At 39.3% G+C, this 24,463-nt stretch overlaps 1 protein-coding gene across 4 annotated transcripts; it reads right to left on the reverse strand.

The window, feature by feature from the left end:
- Positions 1–1,554: 1,554 nt before the first annotated feature.
- LOC120805353 (corticotropin-releasing factor-binding protein-like) lies at positions 1,555–12,288 on the reverse strand. 4 transcript variants are annotated; one of them, XM_040155530.1, is made up of 8 exons: positions 12,037–12,288; positions 11,802–11,889; positions 11,009–11,166; positions 9,554–9,764; positions 8,069–8,223; positions 3,468–3,498; positions 3,378–3,385; positions 1,555–2,345 (listed from the first exon to the last, which is right to left on the reverse strand). In XM_040155530.1, the coding sequence occupies exons 1-8, from the start codon at positions 12,115–12,117 to the stop codon at positions 2,271–2,273; spliced, it is 807 nt and encodes a 268-aa protein (XP_040011464.1). In that variant the 5' UTR covers positions 12,118–12,288; the 3' UTR covers positions 1,555–2,270. The 4 variants fall into 4 exon arrangements, with proteins under 4 accessions (XP_040011464.1, XP_040011463.1, XP_040011462.1 ...); XM_040155531.1 differs by having other exon boundaries at positions 2,308–2,425; positions 12,037–12,286; XM_040155529.1 differs by having other exon boundaries at positions 3,378–3,498.
- Between the last annotated feature and the right edge of the window lie 12,175 nt (positions 12,289–24,463).

Genomic DNA, 24,463 nt, shown 5'->3' on the forward strand with positions numbered 1-24,463 from the left:
AGTCCAGACAGGGACTTTTTTTTTTTTGCATCTCTCTCTCCCTCACTTCCTGTCATCGCTCTTCATATAATATACAATATATAATAATGAAACAGTCAGGAGTCATTCTCATTGCTTAATGATTACTTTTACCTTTGAATCTTAACAACATTTTGCTGTTAATGTCCCAGTACTTTTACTTAAGTAAAACATTTGAATACAATATCGCGTTTTTTACACTTTTGTAATTTTACTTAAGAAGGGTCTTAAATACTTTTTCCAACACCAAAGCAGAGCAAGTCACACACTGAAGCTATTCAGAATATGTGGCTACTATTCAGTAACAAGTTGGTGATTATTATGCAAATGTTGAGTAGCAAATCCGTTAGGAAACTGGAACCTCTGCACGGTAGATGGTGATACTTGATACTTGTTCATTTTGATATCAGATTTAACTAGTGGGGGAGTGAGTCAGTTATAATGAGCTCAAAAGAAGGAAGTCACTGTATACTTTCAGAGTCAGACCTCATGCAGTCTAGACCTGTCCTCGAAGCGCAGGAGCTTAATTTGCTCTACCAAAACTCAAAACTAAGATGTCTATATAATAATGAATAATGAAGGAGAATAGTAGTAACAGATTTTTTTCTCTCTCTTGCATATTCACTAACCAGTCCAGTGTGAATAATATCTTAAATAAACATTTCGTCTTTCTGTTTCTTTAGTGTTATTAATAGCATTAGCATATCTCATTCGGTACAGGGTCAGATTTCATCCACAAGGACTTGTGACCCCTCTTGACCAAACAAGTGACAAATTCATTTTCAGTCCACCATCACAGGACATTATAAATACATTACTGATTATTCAAGACTGCTGTGCCCAGTCCTAGAAACAAATAATAAGATTCTATGCCTTTCGATGGCATCCAAAGTGCATTTCATTCTCTAATGAAGACTGAAAATTGCAACACATCGAGCGAAAAAAGACGTCCGCTGGTTAATTAAATCATCACGGTTGAGCAGGTTTGAGATTAATTCCACATAAGGAGAAGATCAAAAGCGAGCCAGTTAGAAGGATGTCAAGGGGAATAAGAGCAGTGAGGCTTGTGGGATAATCCCATTAAGAGCTGCACATTCATTCAGACTGAAGATCCTCCACAAATGTACAGTATGTAAGAGATTAGGGCTAAACAGTCAGTGACAAAGAGGGGTCACAAGCAAACCTGTACTCTTAGTTTTAGAACAATGTGGTGTATTATTCTGTGCTCACAGTATGGAGCCTTTTAAATTATGTTTGTGAGCAAAGATCAACCACTATGAAAGCTATTTCAGAGTTTTTTCTCTGGAACAGATTGGATTACAAAAAAGAAGAGAAATGCATGCGTCATCGCTTAATACTGATTGCCAGGGACATATTTTAATACACTGGTATACACATACACATTTACATTGTACCTACCACCAATCAGCCACAACATCAAAACCAGTTACTGGTTTATATATACACACACACATATATGTGTGTGTGTATATTAAAAAAAGCAAGATTTGAATCTGACCAATTTCACCCCCCCACACACACACACACACACACACACACACACACACACACACACACACACACACACACCATAGCCAACAGTGAACAACAGTTGTTGGTTTTGGGTATTTACTGTGAATGTTATACAGTTTTGCTAAAAAAAAAAAAGACTAGACTGAACATTCTAACATTTTCAGAAGTAAAGAACATAATAGTATTGGGGGTTTGGGTCAAAGGGATGGATTCTACAGAGGCATACTAGTAAAACAAACACCAAGTGAACATGCAGTTCCATAATGAAATGGGAGAAAGCTCATAAAGACAGTCATTCACAAAAGCAGAACATTAAAAATCGGGTTCATTTTTAGATTGTCAAGTTAATATAAACAAGAGAAAGCAGAGATGTAAAACCACCCAAAGAATACTGAAACTGATATGAACTAAAAACAACAGGGGTGAGGTTTGGAATTAATGCTCTTGCCAAGAAATTTAATGTAACAGAGATTTTCATGAAAAATGACTAAAAAGAAAACAATTAAATCCCCCATAATCCATAAATTTGGGATGAATACAAATAATTCTTCAAATAAATACGCTATGATCAAAGCAAACATAACTAGGACACTAAATAGATTATCCGACAAAAACAATACAAAATATTTATTGACAGAATTAGGCAAATGGGACATTTTCACTAAACTGGTATATTTACAGTGAAATGGATGGCTGTGTGTGTGTGTGTGTGTGTGATCTCATTCCACAGTGCAGAAGTGATCCAGACTGTTCTCTCGGGTCTTGGGGAGCTCGATGTGTTCCAATAGTCGGTACTGGAAAGAAACACGGTTTATATAGTTTCCACTGGACACCAGCCTCAGCACCGAGTTATCACAACCAATCTTCATCTGGGCTGAAGGGCCAAAAAGAAAAACAGATACTTTACACTGGAGCACATACTGAGCATTCTTGTTCTCTAGCCAGCCCTTCCTAGCCTAGTTATGACAAGTGCATGAATAGGACTTCTTTTTAATTGATTTTTAATTAAAGTCTGTTCTTTGTTGTGTGCGAAGTGTTTTACATTGCACCAATTCACGTAGAGCATGGTAAATCAATAAAGATTATCCAATATAGTATAGAAGATATACCGTATAGCATATTCCAATTAAAAATGTAGGAATTACTCATTCCAGTGTTAATTAAAGATCATTGATCATACACTTTTATGAGCAGAGTGTTTGGTCACTACCATAAATACTCATGGGTCATTTTTTCAGAAAAATTTGGGAATGTATTAGTGTTTATTTTTGTGGGGAAGAGTGAAAAATCCAAAAAGAAAGAAAAAATACAATTTGCATTGCAAATATTTAGTATTTTCACCTGAAGGATGTTCCTATTATTTTGAAGGACTCATCTACAGCATAATCTGTCAGAATTTCTATTATTGGAAAAATATTCGAAAACTGTCCTCACCATACACAAGAGGGTCTTGCTGCTGTAACACTGTGAACAGTATGTGGGATCACAATAAGCAGCTGGAATTTAGTTTAACAGTGTTTTCAATACACATGGTGAAACATGCCAAACTGTGTTTCATAAAATCAGGGTAATTTTCCGTGAAAATCAATGGTAGGCATAGCATAGCATAGTATTGCAAAGTATAGCATTGCAACCACAGTATAGTAGACTTTTAGCATAGCCTAACATAACACAATATAACATAGAATATAGCATACAGTATAGTATAGTCATAGTCCAGTACAAGAAGTCAGATTTACAAATTGTCACTGTTCTGTTAGAAACCTGCTGTTACAATGAAAATCACAAATTCACACTGGAGGTAAACTGGAGGGGCTCAGACTCACCGAGACCACTGAGGGAGAAACAGAGGTCAGCTACAGGAAACATCTTAGAGGTGTCAACCCCGTTCCCCCCTAGCAGCTCCACGTAGTCACCTGACCCCGAACAGCCCGACCACACCTGTCTCTGTAAAACACAAACAACCAAGTATTACTTTTGCTGAAGTGCCGCTAAAACACGCCAGTAACTTATCAAATCTGCAAGTGCCATATGAGTATCTTTACACCCTAAGGGCGTAATATGTTGATGGGCAGTGCCCGTTTTTGTTTGTATCTTGTGTCTACTAGCACATGCACAAGGATGCACATGCGATGCGATTCATATTCCTGCTGGCGGCAGAGGTTGGAAATGCCCACATGTACCAAATGCAAGCTATAAAACACAAGGAAGAAGACAACAACCAGGTTGAGAGGGGCAATATACACCGATCAGCCACAAAGTTATAACTACTGACAAGGTGACATGAATAACATTGATTATTAGGTTACAATGGCATCTGTTGAGGGGTATGATATGTTAGGCAGAAAGTGAACAGTCAGTTCTTGAAGTTGATGTCTTGGAGGCATGAAAAATGGGCAAGCGTATGGATCTGAGCGACTTTGACAAGGGCCAAATGGTAACGGCAAGACGACTGGGTGAGAGTATCTCCAAAACGGCAGGTCTTGTGGAGAGTTCCTGGTATGCATTGGTTAGTACCTACGAATAGTGGTCCTAGAAAGGAAGTGCTCAAAGCTCACTGACACGCTTGGGGAGTGTAGGCTGGCGTGTGTGGTCGAAATCCCACAGAAGAACTACTGAAGTACAAAGTGCTAAAAACCTTAATGCTGGCTAGGACAGACCCCTGTCCACCGCCGAAAGCACCTACAATGGGCACGTGAGCTGGACCATGAACCAATGGAAGAAGGTGGTACATCTCTTCATGGTAATGGTATTCCCTGATGGCAGAGGCCTCTTTCAGTTGGATAATGCACCGCTGCAAAAACCGTTGGAATGGTTTGAGGAACATGACAAAAAGTTCACGGTGTTGACTTGGCCTCCAAGTTCCCCAGATTTCTATCCGATCAAGCATCTGTGGGATATGCTGGAAAAACAAGTCCGATCAATGGAGGCCCCACCTCACAATTTACAGGACTTAAAAAAATCTGATGCTAATACCTTGGTAACTGATACCACAGGAACTTTTAGAGGTCTTGTGGAGTCCATACCTTAACAGGTCAGAGCTGTTTTGGCAAGATGAGGGGGACCTACACAATATTAGGCAGGTGGTTTTAATGTTTTCGCTCATCGGTGTATGTCATCGCTGGGTTTTACACTATTCCACTGATCGATATTTTGGTGCCCCAAAAAATGTAACAATGCAAAGCATATAAAGGAAAATGAGGATTGCAAAGCCAGTGTGAACAGGGATGTTAAAATGCAGGTTACAAAGTATTCAAAAGATCAACTTCTCAAATGTTTGATAAGGAAGAAAATTTATTCAGCACATTTGTCAGGTTTCATGTGCTGGTAAGAAATGCTGAAAATAAACATATCTGTGTTTCTTAGCAAGAAAAACTCCACAGGATACCTTTCAATTCCAGCTTGGTCTGCAAACTGTCAGTAAATGTGTAGTGTTGATCAGAGCATTAATTAGAGTCACTGCTAAGGGAGACTTCAATCTAACTATCACATAGGCAGGAGTCTGATATTCTGTTGTTCAGAATAACGCTACAGTATATACCCTATAGAGTACCTCAAGTTTCAGTTTCTATGCTAATCTTTTATCACATACTTTTTACATAAAATACAATTACATGCAGCTGTATTTGCCTATTAAACTGTTCATACGAATCATCTTTGAAAGTGTAACGCTTGACACCATTTCTTTCCTTCTCTAACTGAAAGAGATTTGGATTTCATATAGTGTTTATGACTGAAGGTTTTTGTAACTTGCTTTGAACAATTAGGTATATATTTATTAAATTTACATAGTTAGATTTTTTTATATTATTCTGTTCACCTTTTGATGTGATTTTTTAAATTTTTGATTCACGTCGATGTTGCAGCTTGGCAGAACACGATTAATCATATTTAAAAAGGTTCTACTTGATGAGTTAAACTTTTAATTATTGCATACTTAATAGTGGTTGTAGTTATTGTAGCAGGAGAAATTGTAGCAGTAGCAGTAGTCAAGACTGTAAATAGGTTTACTTTCCTCTTGTGGCCTTAACTTTTTGGATTCTTGTACGGTATGAGGGAATGTGTTTAGATTCTTGATATTTCTCAAACCTGCAATAACTGATTTTTTTTTTTGGCCTTTTGGGGGCAGTGCAAACAAGTGAGCTCAATACTGTCAAACCATCAAACTTTAAGTTGATATGCCGAACTTGTTAGAAAACAGCACACACATACAGCAGTCCCGGTTATGGAGCAACATCAGCGTTAACTAGGATTAATTAATTTGGGTGGGTTTTCAGAACACTTTTGGTGAAAACAGATGCCTGCTGTGGCCAAAAACGATGCTATGAGAGCAGTGAGATTAAAAAAAACTGTAAAGTTGTGGGCCAGACAGCAAAACAATGAGTCAAAAACTCACTATAAAGCTACGTGAAGCCAAAGAGAGCAGGAGATTAGGGTGATTTTTTTGTCATTTCCACGAAATGAGAAATTGAAAGGGATTGTTTCACATTGTTTTCACTTTGTCGTTTGATACAATACTATTATAAAAATGTTGAATATAGCCACTTTAAATTGACTCAAGTATTTTTATTTACTACACTTTAAACTGATTCCATTATACACCATAAATTTGCCCCTATCGAACATTCAGTACAAAGAGTTAACAAATTTACAAACTGTAATGTGTACTGCTCCGTTTTGCTCATGAGAGTAAATAATTGAAGCTCCTACATAACCAATGTACACCCACGCAAGTGTTCTCACTTTGCCTAATTATAATGATAATAATAATAATAACCTTTATTTATATAGCATTAATTAGACATTTTGTCACGGGGGTTTAATTAGACTTTGCTACACCTGTTATCAGATGCTGATAAAAAAATGTAAGTGTGGGTCTGCAAACTATTTGCCAAACAGAACATTGATTTTGGACGTCTCTCCAAAACCCTGGATTATTTTCAATGATGATATTTTCATAAATTCACTGCCAATTTTTTTCAGTTAACTATTGCTCCGATAGCCACATATGACAAATAGAATACAAATAAGGTCAAAAATAGGGCAAATGAAACTAATTGGTTAAAGGAGAAAATTGAGATTTTGGGAAAATATGCTTATTCGCCTTCTTGCCAAGAGCTGGATAAAAGGATTGATACAACTCTCATATCTATACAGTAACATTAAATACACACCTGGAGGTGGAAGCCAACTAGCTTAGCTTAGCATAAAGACTGGAAACTGGGGGAAACAGCTGACCTTGCTCTGTCAAAAAGTACAGATTGTCATTTTTACATCTTTATACTATTTGTACACATCAAACAAATGCAATTTTATATGTTAATTATAGGTGCGTCTTTATAGGTGGTCGTAGGTGGATTTTGTTCTGCTATTTGTTTTCCCTGTTTCCCATCTTTGCACTACACTAAATTAACTGCCTCCCGGCTGCGGCTTCATATTGAACAGACAGACAGGAGAGTGGTATTGATCTGTAACTCTCAGCAAGAAAGCAAATAAGCATATTTCCAAAGATGTTGAACTATTCCTTTATGATTAGGACAATACAGACAAATCTTACAGCTATGAATATAATGGAAGCATTTGAAATGTGTTAGAGTCACTATCAAGTCACTTGACCCTATTTTCTCAGTTTTTATTCAAATATTTAAAATAATATATTGACTGAATACAGAAAATTTGTTTTTGAAATATTGAAAAAATGTTTCCCACCCACATAATGCTCACCTCACACAAATTGAATCAGTTATAAAAGATTTTTTTTCAGTCTTTATCTAAAAATAAAATGACGATACGATGATGATGAAGCAGATGATACCGGAGCTATAGCCCTGAAAATCCAGATGAATTACCTTTTTGTTTCACTTCAGTCATCTTACAAAAACCTGTATAGCTACATCCACATGCTTGTTTTACTGTTGCTATTTTTGTGAATGCAGTTAGGTAGCTAACTACATCCTACTTCTAATAGCTCCTACTAAGCTCACCAGATCTATATGGATTGCCTAACAAATCTGTGATTTGGGCACCAATTCAAACAGCTGGAACCAGGCTACTAGCGCAAGTGTTTCCCCTCTGATTTTTTGCTTTAAGATTTGTTCACGCTTAGGTAAATGGAATCAGTTATGCCTGGAGGCTGCTGGATCTTAATGTGAACTGAAACTTTACCAAATGGAAATAAGATTATGTCAAGCTGTAATAACAAAAAGGTTACCATGATTAGTGTGGATGGTACAAACAGACAAACTTATACAGATCTCCTTTTCCAATATCACTGGCTTTACTGAGAACATCCCTGTCTTTTAACAACTGTTTGTCATGACAATGGCAGTACCATGGTCAAACCAGAGGCCACTGTCCCTTTAAAGTACCATAATTCTGTTTCAATGCATTATAAATTTGATAATTTAAAGAAGAATTTCAGTAAAGTGAGAGTAATTCTTCAGTGAGCAGTTTCTTTGACAGAGAAACAAGGATGTTTGTCTGTGTGTGTGTGTGTGTGTGTGTGTGTGTGTCTCACCTGCGGGCTGAGCTCATTGCTCTTGGCCTGCCCCAGGCTGAGTTCTGTCAGTTGGATATCCACAGGGTAGATGATGGAGAAGCTGCAGTTCCTGCGCTGATGTGGCATCACCATGGTGAAGCTGCCCTCTGGACTCTGAGACATGATGTTACAGGCTTTGCGCGCGCGCACGCACACGAACACACACACGAACACACACACACACACACACACACACAGAAGAAGAGGTTTCAAATTAACAGTTCCCCATCACCAGAGAAACTCATTATTGACACCTCATGTTACAAATTGGACATAATCAAGGCTGACTGCGGGGAGGGGACACAATTAGGGTTGAGCATGGAAATCCAATTCCATTTCTGATGACAAAGATAAGAAAATAATGAAATTTGAATTGATAACAGTATGGTAGACTAAACGGGCACCAACATGATTCGGAACACTTTACTCCTGCGGGCATGTTGTTAATTTCAAAACATTTTCATGGTAAAAGAGCCTTGCCAATCAAAGCTGAGGGGAGAATGTAAGAATATGTATTATTGAGTACTATTTGTTCTGAAAGTGCGTGATTTGAATGATGTTTGACTGTTGTGTATTTGTATCTCTTTTCCATTTTTATGTTGATAACTGTCACTCACATTTACAAAGGAAACAGAATAAATATAGATACTATCTGCTTTTATTTTTGGCTGGACAGTGCAGCCAGCCTTACATACACCACGACTGACTGACTGAGTGAGCGACTGACTGACTGAGTGACGCAGTTACACCACTGGTCGGCCAGTCGAGTGTTCAAGTTTCCCCATTTGCAATTGCTCTTTCAAAATGAATTGGCACAAATGCTTTCTATAGCATCGTCAGGGGGGGCGTGCACAGGCGGTGTTGCCAACTTAGCGCCTTTGTCACTAGATTTACCGACTTTTCAGATGATGTTTTATGGCTGGTTTGATCCAATCGGAGCAGCACAGCAGAGGCTTGCGATCAGATAAAATAAAGGGACGATATTGTGGACAGGTACAGTTAATGGTCAATGCTCTTTTTCCATACATAATCCATTTAAACCCCATTTATGGTGTCAGTGCTATTTCTTTGTCTTACAGCCAGACTGTGACTCTTATGTTATGTTGCTTGACACAGTGTTAACACCGTGTTTGTCGAGCAGCTGGAAAGCAGGTGCATCCCTCTCATTCAGTCTCTTCCTCTCTCAGCCTTGATTAATGCTCAACCAAGCGCAAATGTCCAGGAAGAACACACATGCATGCACACAAGCAAGTGCGACCAGTCTAGCCCTCACCTTAAAACACAAACAAGCAGCAACACTCTTATTTAGATTTAAGTCCTTTCCTTGGTCCTTGTTTATATTTTTTCTTGTGATATTTTTTTTCCCCCAATTTTGCTTTCTCTTTTATGGACTTGATATCTGTTCATTTTGCTTCGAAGCTACTGAGCCATAAAGTGACTTCAAAGATGCATAGCAGGACTCACGGAAGGGGTTATGTAGCTTTTTAACAGCGAGGGTGAAGCCACTGTCAGGGCTGTGAATGCGGAAGAAGATCATGGCGACATTCTGAGAGGAGCGGCTGGTGGATCCCGGTGCTGGAAAGGAGCAGTAGTCTGTGTAGCGCTGGTGCAGAGGGAGCTGGTGGTCCTGGCTGCTGGGGAACTTCTCTCCTTTCAAAACCCAGCCGTCAAACATCTGGATGAGGAAAGATTTGACACGAGTTATTTATAAACCACGACAGGCGATGATAAAAATAGCTAACACAAAACAGTACTTTACTTGTTTTGTTAATTCACAATTTCACTCACATTTTGTTTTCATTTGGAAACATAATTCTGACATTACTCAAAGGAAAACATCAGTTAAGAGGTGAAACATTAAACTAAAACAACCAGTTTAGCTGTATGCCGCTGCTCCATGCTGGAACCTAGAGAAAAGGTACGAGTAAGAACTTGTATTGTAGCAGATGTAAAGCTGGATGGTCAGTAACTATGACAAGATGCCGGTTTCTGTCACTTTCGTCTAGGAAGACTGGGAAAATGTGCATAAAAGGAAATACTAAAATAACACTTTGTATTATGATATGACATTTGCTGTTCATAATAAGTACAGAGAGAACATGATGGACAACTGGAGACTGTGTAGCTAAATCTTATATTGGATAAATATGAGGTTGCCCACCAAGCAAAAAAAGAATATAAACTGATTACATCAAGTATATTGAATCTATGTTTCAGTGGACCAATATGCCAGTCTCCAAAAATCCCTATGCTTTCTTTTAAGCTTGATTCAAGCATACACTGTAGTGTAAAGATAGTACATTCATTTTATTTCTACAGCTTTCCAACCATTAACGATTCACATCACCATCCACAATGCTGCATTGTGAAGCCTATTTGATAACCATCATTATCCGGTGCGAATTTTGTTTTAGAAATATTCAGTAAATCATGTTTAAAAAGATAAAGGTGTTAAAAAAAAGACAAAAATATGGGGTGTTTGGTTTTGTTGAACACGATCAGCATCTTTCTCTTGATGCTGATGTGTGCAGGTTACAAACTGCTGCTGCTGACTTCACCCCAATCTTCAAACGCAGCCAGTATTATTAAGTGACAGAATTCCCAGTCTTTCTCCCCACCATGCCTTTCAACAGTTTGGCCCACATGAACTGAAACTGCAATGTAAGTGGCAGGCTTGGCTTCAGAACCAAAGCCCACGCTTCCCACACTTGCTCTGGGTAATGTGACCAATGCAGACAGGATCCAGAGTGGTTTTTGGCCCTTACATTCTGCCTCAACCCTGTTTGGCACCATTTTAATCGAACAGAAGAAGATGAAATAGAATTCAGGGTTTAAATGGAAAAGCAATGAACTTCCTGTTTTCCTCTCTCTGAGAGGGTAGGGGCTGTGTGTGTGATATTTTTGGTAAGTGGGTCCAACCTTGATGAAATCTCCAGCGCTGCAGTCGATACTGACTTCAGACAGCTCCAGACCGATGACCTCACTGGGCTCAGCGATGATGAAAGCAGCGCAGGCCAGCTGTGGCCCAGATGCCACAAAGGTGAAGTAGCCATCAGTGGCCAGCATGTCCAAGCATCCTACACACACACACACAAATACATGCAATGTTTGGTCATCATGACAGCGAATGGATTCACAAAACACTGTCACACATCATTTGACCACGAGAAAACATCACTGATTTAGTCTAATCTTAAAAAATGGGTCGTGAAGTGAAAGTGTGATGGAAATCAGCCTTATGGTCAAATACAACAAATCTTCCAGTGTTCAAACGACACAAGTGTTGACTGGAGAATTGTTTTGTTTTTTTTCTGTTCATACAATAGAGCTGATTTACCTCTGTGGAGTTTGTGCCAAAATAGACTGAGAGCGCCAAACTCAATCTGATGGAAGTGGACTTACGTGACCACTGACATTTTCTTCATTTATAATATTCATAAATTTTGACGGTGTGCATGGAAATTCTAAATAGAGGTACTATAGTCACTGCAGGCAACATACTGTATAAAGGATATGTACTGTGAAGCTGTGGGCATGGATTGATAGACTGACTGACTCTACAGTATCTGCCTGGACACCAGAGTTGCGGTGAACATCTCTGCACTGACTACTTTTAATTATGTTAAGGGTTTCCTTGTTGTTTGCCAAGTCGGTAAACGGTGTCAAGCATAATCAGCTCCCGAATAAAGCCATTGTTTACAGCAGCACTTACTGAGAGGTCGGCGGAAAATAAAATCCTCCGATTCTCTTTTCTGGTCCAGACTGAGCAGAGAATATAATCCATCTGAAGCTTCGTTGTCCTGAATGAAACATGACAGGAAACAGGCGTCAAGTTCCAGGTCAAAGCTTTACTTTAAAGACATCGGCTTAACCTGCCCGACTTAATCAATAATCACACCTCACTTTAGTTTCACTATAAAAAAAAGAAAAAAAAAACGGGAGCTCACCTCAATGTGGCGACTGAGCCCCATCCTTGATGAGAGGGAGATCAGAAGGAGGAACAGCTGGGCGCGCAGAGCCGGCGACATGCTGAAGTGCCTCTCTCGGTAAAGCGTCTCCAGGAGCAGAGGGGGATATAACGGCGCTGGCTGTGAAGTGGCAGCTTTTATAGCAGCACAGGCAGACAGGCAGGCAGGCAGGCAGGCAGGCAGGCCTACAGCAGAGGGTCACTGAGAAAACACTGAACCGAGGGGACTTGCGGTGATTTAGATCATGTGTGAAAAGCTGTCATTCAAAGCCATATATGGGCATTTAAATTGGCTTGGCTGGGTGTGAGACCAATAACAACTGCGTAGAATTTACAAATCTATTTAAAAGCCACGATGTATTCCTGCCAAATTTGAGAATATTACTTAGATAGGCTGTTTCATTGTTTGGCGGTTATTAGATTATGGCGGCACTTTATTATTGAAAATGAGGCTATCAAGACAAATATTGAAATATAAATCTAGAAGCACATGAAAATTTATCAGATGTGCAAAACATTTCAAATCTGATAAATCATTTTAGACTTACTGTTATAGAGTTACTTTGAACATTTGGCCAGATTAAAATGAATTTATAAGATCATTTGCACTTTTTCTGTACATGAATGGGTATTGTCCCTGATAAATAAAGACATTGTGATAAAATGTTAAAGTCACATACAGGCACATTTGTTTTATGGAAATTTCATATGTGAAATTCATCTATCGTTGCACAAGTTAAAAGATAAATGTCATATCTGCTTATTGTTCAATGAATGAAATGCTTATGTTAAACAAGGGCCCACATGCAAATATGGACTTGTACCCTGCACTGACCTGGATTCAGTTCTCAACGGCAGGACCTGAGGCTTGACCAGGAAGTCCGAACAAGACAAGTTGCAGTGTCTGTGAGTGGGAAGCCGGTGAGGGATCATAGGGCAGTGGTGGCATTAAGGTTCTCTTTAATACCCTGTGAGGGACAGGTCTAAAATCTGTAAACCTTTGCCTCAGAGCAAATGCTGACTGTAGAGGAGAAGTTTTCCGATAGCACTAATGTTGGACCGAATCACCCAAGTCTTTGTTAATTCCTAATGTGTATCATAGTACTTGTTTTTCTCAACCCCTCTGTTATAAATGTCATTTCTAGGAGACAGGGATTGCCTGAAAAGGATGTAGACTACCATCCGCCTCCACTCATACCCATGGAATTGCCAGCCGCACATTACTTTGCCTTTTAGCTCGCCTTCCTTTCCCCCTTTCTTCCTGCTCTGGGGTCAGTGGCCTCCACATTCTGTAGGCTCGACCAATTTAATGGCCAAATTCTGGTTCACCGTGCTGGTTATAAGGCATGGGCGAGACAGGAGAGACATCCAGGGAAAACTGGGTTTACCTACTTCTAAAGAACCTTCTCTATCTCCCTGTCATTAACAGAGAAATCATGGAGAAGTTTTGCTGATCTGTCTTTCTAGACCAAGAGTTTAGAGCAGCTAGATTGACACTGTGGCAGCAAAAACATATCAACAAATCCAATCAGCAACTTCAAACAGTATTTCTATCTTTATATTGAGTTTAGAAAATACATTCTGTAATCAGTTAGTAGGTAACACTAATTTTGTTCCACTCTAGCATACAAAGATCCTCACACAATCAGATTAGAGGAGAAGTTTGTTTAGATAGCATGGCAGATCTTTTATATTTGATGAAATACTGTTGTCCCCATTGTTTTGGCAAGCACATGTTACCTGCTACAGTTGGTATAACTTATACTACTGCTGCAGTAGAGCAGCATTAGATTTTGCCAGACACTGGTCATTAAGTGTATGGTTGTGTTGTTCCGTGCATATCTGTGTGGGAGAGGAATTCACAATTCGGCCACTGGCGCCGTGAATACTCGACCAGCGATGACCCACCTGGGTGTTTTTCTGCTGCTGAGACCCAGCCAGATAGATTAAAATGTTCCGCTGTATTCGAAAGCACGGTATTTATTACATCTATTTAAAAAACAAGAACAAACTGTAGATAGAGTTACAGTTTGCACAACAAAAAGAAAAAAAAAGGAACAGAATGTAGGTATAGGAAAGGAGGGAGCGGGAAATAGTCCGAGAGAGAGAAACTGTGATGTAATTTGGTTTGGAGTGACACTGCAAATTCATTTGGATGAGACTAATTGTGGGTGTCCATGCTGCCATTGTGAAAGGTCAAACTAGCTGTCAACGTTCGTGCACACTTCTGATAGCACAGCCCACACGTTCTCTCATTCATCTGAAATGAAGACGAGAGAATCTGTGTGAAACTCTGGCTCGCAATTATCTGGAGCTAATGATAGCTGACATTTTCTCATAGCGATGAAGGTCTGTGATGCCAAACATAGGAGTGCAAACCAAAAAAAACAGAACAATGATGAACATAATGAATAACATTTGGTTTAACACCACCTCAGTCTGTTGTCTACAATGCTGATGACCTATTCAAGGTGTATTACTTTCATTTAAAAGCCAGTGGTCAGTGATAATTATTAGTTGTCTTACAAAGTCCTTGTGTTGAGAAGATGTCTGAACCTATTAGCCGAAGTCTCGCTGCTAAAGTGTGTTCTGCTAATGTGAATGACAGCAGAGGGAAAGGAAAATGTTAGCAAAACGCTAGATGGTGTGTGTCTTTCATGCGCCGGCATGTGCTACAAGTGTTTATCCCTAAGCAATTTTACACAAATGCTACGATGTGTGTGATGTGGAGCTATGATATATACTGTAATTGTTTAAATTGTTTAAATTTTATGAAATGAATCGATAGATTTTGATGAACAAGTAACCCCACATTCTCATTATACTGCTCTAAATGATGAACCGCTATATCAATTCATATTATGCTGGTCTATTCACAGATAATCATGTCTAACCCCTCTTCCCCTATTACCCTCCCCAAACCCTCACCATTTCACTGAAAGTCTCGAATGAATGATTCAACATCCTGTGCTGACTGACACGATTAACGTCCTGTGCAAATGTGTCACATTGCAGAAACCAGGATAAAAAATGAAACGGTGGCAAGACAAAATCAACAAACAATTACATGAATAAAACGTGACAGCTTACAAAAGTATCCCACTAATATGTGACTTAAAAACACAGACCGACAAACACGGACGGTACATATTGAGTTAGCTATTAGAATCAGTGAATTTTGTTTGGTGTACACAAGTTGGCTAATGTCCCTGCCCTGATGTTGGTGAAAATGTAACATGAAAATCAGATATGTTTACAATTAAATCAATTAAGAAGGATCCCTGTCCTCATTACTAACATAAATCCCAGTGAAAGTGTCAGCTGCCTCTGTCTCAACAAGACAAAACACTACAACTCCATCTGGTGGCAAATGTAGGAACAGGTTTAATTATTTTGGGTCGATGAGGTTCACCACAATGCAATAGGTAGTAATCAAGAACCATACCCGCGATTTTCTTAAAAGTGCAAACAATTCTTTTCATCAGAATTTTTCTTAAAGACAGAAGCAGTTTGAAATTTTAAGGGGCGTAATTTTGGAGTGCCCTCTCTGTCGGTGAAGATTGCCTCAGCTGGCCAGATGTGGCAGGCAGCCCACCATGTGGTCAAAGTTAAATCACAATGATTGTTGACTCCAGACATTAGGGCCTTAACCCTGCCTTGTATCCCAGCATGCAACCTCCTTCTGTACACCTGGTCCCTGTCAAAGATAGCTCATATAGCTAAGTATTTTGCTTTGTTGTTCATTGTGTGTTGTCTCCCTTACACACACAGGCACACACACACACACGCAGCCACACACACACACACACACACACACACACACACACATGCACACACACGTACACTACTTGTGTGTGGATCTGTCTGTCAACGCAGCAGTCCAGCCCAGCTCTCCTTATTGCCTGACCGACCCATTCATCTCCTGTTGGGGCCGTAATGAGCCGACCCTCCCCGTTTGGACCAACCTGACAGAGAGAGATTACTTTAAAGCCTGCATGGATTTTCTTGCTTGTCCCCTCCTCCCCATTCCTCTCCCATGAAAGTGGTTAATTCAAAGTACATTAATGAGGAGCGATGGATAACACACTCTTCTTTTAATTACCTTCCAGCAGAGTTCTTCAGGGGAGGTCTGGTGACTCCCATCTCATGCTGGCCTGTTGGCTTGAATTGCTTTTACTGGTAAAAGTCTTTTATCTGATACATTTTGTAGTCAGGATAAATTATAATGAATAATTTAGGGGTCAGTCATAGAGACACTGTATATCAAGGTAAGAAATAACAGGATATGCAAAATAAACCATCATAAAAAGTGTTTTAGTTTGACTTTGATTCACTTATTCTCTCTAAGCATGTGCAAGCTTAGTTCAATGTTTGTCACACACTTTCCCGTATTAAGTCATTATTTACAAGGTTATTGGACAAACCATGATTTTATTAATCTTTAAGAATACAATGATATTGTTCAAACTGTGTATTGATCATGTTGAGATATTGTACATACCTGAAAGACCCACTGGAAAAGCTTTTGAACCGCTTTCTGTTGTCTTTGGCCTGGGAAACTAACAAACACATTTACAAATTGTGCAGTGATGATTGATGGCGCATCCAGATTGAAGAGAATAATTCTACATAATTATATACAGAGGTCACTGTGGAAAAATTGTTCCAGAGCAGCAAGGGATAGGTTAGACAGACTGACACAATCAGAGAGCAGTGGCCAAAAATTTAACTAAAGGCCTGAGGGAGTAAAATCATTGCTTAAAAAATGTTTCTTGTTTTTTGATTGGAAAGGAAGTAGTTCCTGCAAAGTTAAAAAATCATCACATTACATATATATTTGTATACATTTTGTTTAATATTCCAACTACAGTCTATTCTATTAGGTTTTGCTGTCATAGCTTACTCAATACTAACTCACTACAGCCTGATCCTATACCCAGATTAATGTGACCCTGATCTCCAAGCTCGGCCTGGTGGAAAAACACAAGACAAAGTTGAAATGAATTGAAATTATGACAGGACATAATTGATATGGGTCCTTGTAAGATCACTTGTTCTTTCAAACAGACGATTCATATCAGTTTGATTTGTTTTATTCAGAGGAGTCAGAGGAAAACAGATGAGAGATGATTTCAATGAGAGCAAGTCTGCTTTGGTATAGTGTATAATAGGGTACCTGCTGGGTTAATGATTAAGGACTACCTCCTATCTTTATGGAGCACACTTTTTTTCTGCAGACTGCATTCCTTTTTGTACAAAGTCTCAAGAGGCTCCTCAATCTTGCCTAATTGCAAATACTCAGTTTTTCTAAGGCAAACTGAGTTCCCAACTCTGCATTCTTACAGAGGAGCTGGGAGTGCGCAGCTGTGTATGACAGTTAGAGTCCCTTGAATTTTAGCAAAATCTGCTTCCTTTAACCCAGATCTGACTGATCATGCGTATGCAATTTGGATATATAAACTGTATGTTGTCCCCTAAACATACAGTTTGAAGTTCCCTGGTTGAAGTTCCCTCAAACTCTGAAACATGTCTGCTCAGGGCAGGTGGGTGGGCCTTTGACACTCAGTAAATGTGTTCCTTCATCATTCAGCCTCCACTGTGGTCTGGCCAGTCTTTTTCAGCCTAATAAACATTGATTAGTCCACATAATCAATGCACTCAATGACAATGATTCAGTGCACTGCATAAATGTATCGACTGCAATCACCTATAAACAGCAGCCCTCTTTTTCATGCATTTTCTGCAATTTATTAGCTATGTTTTGATGGAACAATAATTATACAACTCTCCGTAGCATCAAGAGACATATTTCATTAAGTGATACCGAGATGAGATAAAATATATTGACCATCTGTCTAGATTCTTTTAAAAAAATAAATAAATAATTGTATGAATGAATAAAAAACATTTTTGCACAGCACTGTGGTCCTCTCAACAGCCACCAGAAGGTGGCAATGTTTAGCTGCTGTTGGCTTTAAAGCGCTGTCAGGTCTTGGTTGCTTTCTTATCATGAAGTGTTTCACACTAAATTGTATGTTCTGTAGTTTAGCAAAGGTGAGTGAACTAAATGAAAAAGGAATATGACCAGAAATCTGTTTTTTCAGTGCTTAAAATTCAGTTAGAATCAGGGGATTCAAATTGGGAAATGAAGCGGAACAACTGTTGGATATTAACCTCAAAACCATAGTGTAATACAAAACTAGTTTCGCCACCTGCGTTGAGGTTCGGCATGTAAAAGGACATCTAACCTGTCAGTCTGGGTGAGGAAAGTTTTTGGGGAATACCATAACACACCTGTCTGCTCATATAGTTTCAACAGCACCACTGAAGATCCAAAAGAGAGCCATGTGAAATATCATCTTTCACTAAACAGTTGAGGTGAAAGAAAACGTGCAGAAGGAAAACCCCAACATGAAGCATGTAACTTTTCTATTCCTGGTTTCTGTGGCCATGCATGACCAGGTCATGTAATGAATGTTGATAAAGTAGAGAAGCCGGTTTAATCAGGACAGATCACTATGCAGAGGTGGAGAATGTCAGAGAGAGCAGGCACAGCTGCTTAGTGAGAAATCCAATATTGACTGTCGGGATAAATGTCCTGCATATTCTCTCATCTGTCCCAGGGGCCGTGGTATTATGCCTCTCACGTTAGCACTCCTAATTGTATTAAAAATGGCTTGTTATTGGGAGAAAAATGACTGAGAAAACTATCATGATTATTGCCTCTCAACAACGTTGGCTCCCAGAGCTGAAGAGGTGAAGTAATTGTCATGGCTTTGGAAAATGTCAAAAATCGGGCGATGCAGTCTCTTTTGAAAGAAACCGTGGCTTTGATTGATCGTGTTTTAACTTCAAACCAATGGGAGACAATGCATTCACATTCAGTGCCTCATTCATTGTGTAATTCTGGGACTATAAAGCAAGAAATGTCACATAAAAGTGTAGCAGTCAAGACATTAATTTGCACCTTTCTTGTTTTATACTTTTCAAATTGTTATATAATTATTTGTGTGTGTGTGTGTGTGTGTGTGTGTGTGTGTGTGTGTGTGTGTGTGTGTGTGTGTGTGTGTGTGTGTGTGTGTGTGAGAGAGAGAGAGAGTTTGTAGGTAGACACGTACTGTATGCATGTACGCATGGCTGTGAATGCATGCATGAGCAGAAATGAAACAGACAAATCCATCAGACGTCCACTGGGTTTTGGTGTGTATGCCACCAGGAGCACCCATTAACAGAAAATAAATGCTTGACGCCATAAAGCTGACAGTGTCTCATTCATACTGACACTCTGGCTAAATTACACATAAAAGCACTGAAAACATCATCATTAAATATTGATTTTAAGGATGGTTGAAAAGAGAACACATCCACACATAATCTGCAGATGAGGGAATTTGGATAAGAATCAAAGCAGATCGAGCAGAGTGGTTAAAATAGGCAGCTACAGGGGCGTCTCATGAGCAAAAAGATGGACAGAATGGAAGCGGAGGAAGAAAGAGAGAGAGTAAGAAATGAGAGGGGGTTAAAAGTGAAGAGAGGTAAAGGGTTCGGGGGGGTTTAGAAAGAGATTTAAGGCTGAGGCTCAGAGCAGATGTTAGCGTTGATGATGATGGATGCAGGTTGTTGAGATGCAGAGTTGTTATCATGAGAGGCACTCGCAGCCTCCTCACAGCACACTTTCCCCCCAGATGTCACTGTGTGTGTGTGTGTGTGTGTGTGTGTGTGTGTGTGTGTGTGTGTGTGTGTGTGTGTGTGTGTGTGTGTGTGTGTGTGTGTGTGTGTGTGTGTGTGTGTTTGTGTGTGTGTGTGTGTGTCTTTGTTACATGGCAGTGGACAGGGAAATACTAAAATGAGAAAGCCATGTGCCAAAATAATAATAATAACACTAAAAATCCTCTATCCATGTTGGTTTTTATAAAGTTGTATATGAAAATTGAAAATGTCCTCTTCTGTCTAAACTTAGCTCAACTACAAGAAATTAAAACAATGAGGAGAAGCAATGAGATATAACAAAGGAGAGTTTAGAGACTGATTGGCACAGATGAGGCTAATGAACAACATCTTTTACACTCTTAGGCGCAAAAACAGCGAAAAGCAACTTCCTCTAAAGGCATAAATTGGATTAATTTGAAGATTTTCCACCTTTATCTCACACAGGAGAGAGGTTACATTCTCTTGCATTAAACCATGTATCACTGGGCTACCACATACGTCCCTGCAATAATCCAACCTCGCCAAAAACCACACACACTGGCTGCACACACACACATTCATAGGCAGCAGGTGGTGTGTGTGTGTGTGTGTGTGTGTGTGAATGGGATATGTTGAGTGGTAACCTGCTCTACACTCTAACCAGATAAAAGGTGCAGGACAGAAACATGTCGGTAATTGATTGCTAATTAGTTCCTTTGTTGTCGCCCATTGTGTCCTGACAGAGCTTTGCCCTGGGCTGTCTATTCACACACAGACTCTCTGGCCTCGCAGCAAGGAAATAACCATAGCCAGTCCACAATGAGTCACACTGATGTAACCCCAGCAGGCAACAGAAGCTGCTTTTACAAAGACGCAGGTACAGAAGACTTGACGGTGTAAATGGTGGATTTTTTTCTCATTCACTTCACAGGACATTCTCAGACAGAAAAGTACACATGCAAGTTTCATTCCACGATTCGTGATGAGGCAAAAAATCACCCCCCCCCCAAAATTGTCAAGCTTTAGTGTCCTCCCTCAACTGCATCCGGCTTAACAGTATGAGTTGCAACAGACTATGTGCCATTTCCACTGAGTTGCTATAACCACATCTCTCTCCCCTCTCTCATCAGTGCATGAGAAATTGCCTAATGAGGAATGGGTCGCACATTTCCACAAACTCATTAACCCGCGAGCGAGTGAGACTAATTGCAGCGTTTGGGTAATGTGATTTCACATCTGTTACTGCAGCCCAGGACACAGTAGTCAGCACAGAGCTGGATCTAGTGGGCTGAGCCACACATAGAGCTAGATTTACCAGAACAACACGCTCTCAGGCTGACACATGCTGCAGCTCCAGCCTGGATGGGTGGAGCAGCAGTCAGTTTGGCTGTGGTTATAACATTTGATCAACGGTTGTCATGAAATATCTTGTAATTACATGGTTCTGCGGGGTGGGTGGGCCACATGCATTCACTCTGAAAAAAATACTGACTCTTGCTAGGCCGGAGCTGGGACGGGTGATGTAGAGGTAAATATATGAGATAAATAAGCAATGACCTCGAATCATAAGAAAAAGAGTCATTAAATTAATAGAAAAAAGCAACATTCTTTTGCCGTTTCTCTTTGTATCCCATAAAATGTCAATTTAATCTGAAATTTAATGTCAGACTGAGAGGGTTGGCCAACTCTTTTCCACAAATAAATGGGTTTAACAGCCATTTACATCCCTAATTCACACTGATGTTGGTTTATACTGGTTGACTGTAATCTTCAATGAGTGTAAACAACTGAAAACAACCTATCTCACTTTTTCCACTGAGCCTGGACTATAAATTTACCCAAGAAAAAATATATTTTCAGTTATCTAAAGGTTTTCCCTCACTGTGGGGGGTTACCTGTGCTTTCTTCTACTCTGTAAAATAATAGTGTGGCCTATTCATTGTATTAATCTGTAAAAAATGATACCGTGTTAGGCTGCTGTATGGCACACTCCTAAACAGCTTAAAAAATAACGTAAAAAAAAACAACAACTATTTCTTACTGTATGTTAGAAAACTTCAGGCTATTTCATTCAAGTTAATTGGGTATAACAGAAACATAGGGTTTCACACACACACACACACACACACACACACACACACACACACACACACACACACACACACACACACACACACACACACACACAAATGTGAAAGCACAGAGAGGAATAATGAATTTTTCAGGGTCTTGACTTGGGTTCCTATTTTCAATAATTTAGTAAATTACTGCAAACAAATTTATGTTAATAGAAAAGGTGGGAACCAACTGTTTAATATGGGAAAAGTAATATACTTTTGTTAATTATGATTAATCCTCTGTTTAACCCCCCTGCATTGTTACAGAAACTCCAATTATAAGTTTACAGGCAGTGGGACTGCTTATGGTACAGCCATATCTCATCAATTACCATCCCGTGACCGTAAATTGGCCTCAGCGCTGACAACGAGATGAGGTTAACACGCTGATTAATTTGAGCTGCTGTGAATTCAGGCTCAAGTTGACACTTATAATCTTTGACACAGACAGTGAGGTCCGCTCACTTTCATAATGGAAAAAAATTGTAATAATAAAATTATTTACTTCTTTCTGAGCTGCGTCTGATTTATAGACATTACATGTCACATCAGGATAATTTGAAATGAAAGTAACGCAAACAAGGTGAGTTTTTCTTATTACAGAACTGATGGGCAAGTAGTTGTGAATTTTAAATAAATGTCAAATGATCAAAAGGTGTAAAAACTAAACGGCTTGATACTGTTTATCTGTATTTTCTTTTTGTTATGACATGCATGTAATGTAGTAAACACATACAAGGCTAGGCCTAATAGTAAATCAGAAATAATGAAAATACGCCAGTTTGCCAACTTCAGGGTGGCAGTGTGTCAGCTGAGATTCATAAATAGAGGATTGTGTTTGTCGACGGCTATAAAAACACACAACTGATGTTCGTAATATTTTTCATTTTCTGGATGCTGTAGCTAGTTCAGTTGCCAGCACTACAGTAACTGTAGGTCGCACTGGACAGTAAAACACATGCAGGTTTTGTGAAATTGGCAAATATTTCATGCATTGTTTCCCCCACTTTTTTTTCCTAAGAGTGAGTCCCTAGGAAACGGACAGGTCAACCTGTTTTATTATTTATTTATTTAACTGATATTTTGCTCCTCACTTTGTTAGGGTACTGATTGATAGATGCCAGACAGCACCGTCCATAAACAGCTGTTCATGTTGCATTAAAACAACAAAACAAAAAAAACAAAAAACATGAAACTGGCCTAGAGTTTATTGTTGTATTTTAATTTTCTAAAATAATTACTCAAAATAAGGTCAGTTTATGTGTGGGCCCATAGTTAACCCACTAGTTCCTGTCGTCCTAACAGATCTAAAGTAACCTTACAGAAGCACTATACTACACTGGTGTGAGCCTGAAGATAACACAGTAGTCTAAAAATAACACAGAAACGTCAGTAGGTTGGGTTGCCGGAGACACACTTTTCTTTTCTTAAATTAGAATAACCTGAATAATAATGTGAAAGCTACACACTGATTCAGCACTGACCCAACTCTGACTCACACTTGAACATTATTACTGTAAACCACAGTTTGGTTATTTGGGCCATATATGTACAAATTGCCATTTGGCAACCACCCAAGAGCAAATGGTAGTGTATCTCTGCTATGGTTTCTAATGCAGTGCATAGGCTACAGGGGTAGCCTGCAGATGCTGCGTATCAGACTAACGTGACACAGATGCAGGCCGATAGACATGTATGTAATTATTGGATTATCGATAGGCGCAAATCTGGTGGAATTCCACTTGCCTTAATATTTCTGTAACATTCCCATGGGAACTAGGCGGTCTTTTTCATTTAATTTTCATCTCCTCCGCCATTTCTGCCACAACCCCAATTGGATATTATGATGAATTTTAGTTTGGCTGCCGATAACTAACCGATTGTCACTTCTACTTGGTGAGCTAGTGTCACTCAGCCAACTTTAGCCTAAAAATGCAAGCTGTAGAAAGCTAGGCTGGTGCAGGCCTATACTATTGACATAGACCCACACGGCCATGTGATTCATTCTGTTCAGCTAAGTCCATCCAGTCTGCTCAGTGGGATGACCGTCATGGGTAAAAGCAATGACCGTCACATCACAACACTGACATCTTTACCTCTGCTGTCTGCCACCATGGGGCAGACACCCTTCATAAACCCCTAACCTCGTCAACTCAAACGCTGTAAGATAGCCTGAACTAAATCCCTACACAGCAACTTATTTACAAAAACCAAAACAAAAAAAAAGAAAAATCCACCATGACCCTACAATGGGTTGGGTCAGTACTAACGATTACAATATATTCTTCAAACAAAACAGTAATTAGAACATTTGTTCAAATTTAATGGAGACATGAATCATTCTTGTTTTGACATTCTTGAAAATTACTTTTATTTGTTTGTCATTTTAAACTGGTACAAACCCGTCAATGTGGTGCATTTTCGATGTAAGTTCAAACATTTAAGAAATGTGTCAAGTAATAGCACATACAATAAGTTAAAACATGTCACAAAAAAGACCAGCGGGTACATAGCAGGAATGTTTTATCTACACAAAACATCCTAAAACATAGTAGGCCTACTGAAAGATCATGTAGTTTTTTTTTTTTTTCCTCTTTAGAT

This window comes from Xiphias gladius, chromosome 19, assembly GCF_016859285.1.
Source record: "Xiphias gladius isolate SHS-SW01 ecotype Sanya breed wild chromosome 19, ASM1685928v1, whole genome shotgun sequence".
Taxonomy (NCBI): domain Eukaryota; kingdom Metazoa; phylum Chordata; class Actinopteri; order Istiophoriformes; family Xiphiidae; genus Xiphias; species Xiphias gladius.

Bases quoted from the DNA above. Each gene is read 5' to 3' on its own strand.
- LOC120805353 (XM_040155528.1), bottom strand. From the start codon at position 12,117: ATGTCGCCGGCTCTGCGCGCCCAGCTGTTCCTCCTTCTGATCTCCCTC. The intron at 8,224-9,553 runs GTGAGTCCTGCT...GCGCGCGCAAAG, and splicing joins AAAGCTACATAACCCCTTCC to CCTGTAACATCATGTCTCAG. The intron at 2,426-3,377 runs GTGAGTCTGAGC...TTGGCCCTTCAG, and splicing joins TTTCTCCCTCAGTGGTCTCG to CCCAGATGAAGATTGGTTGT.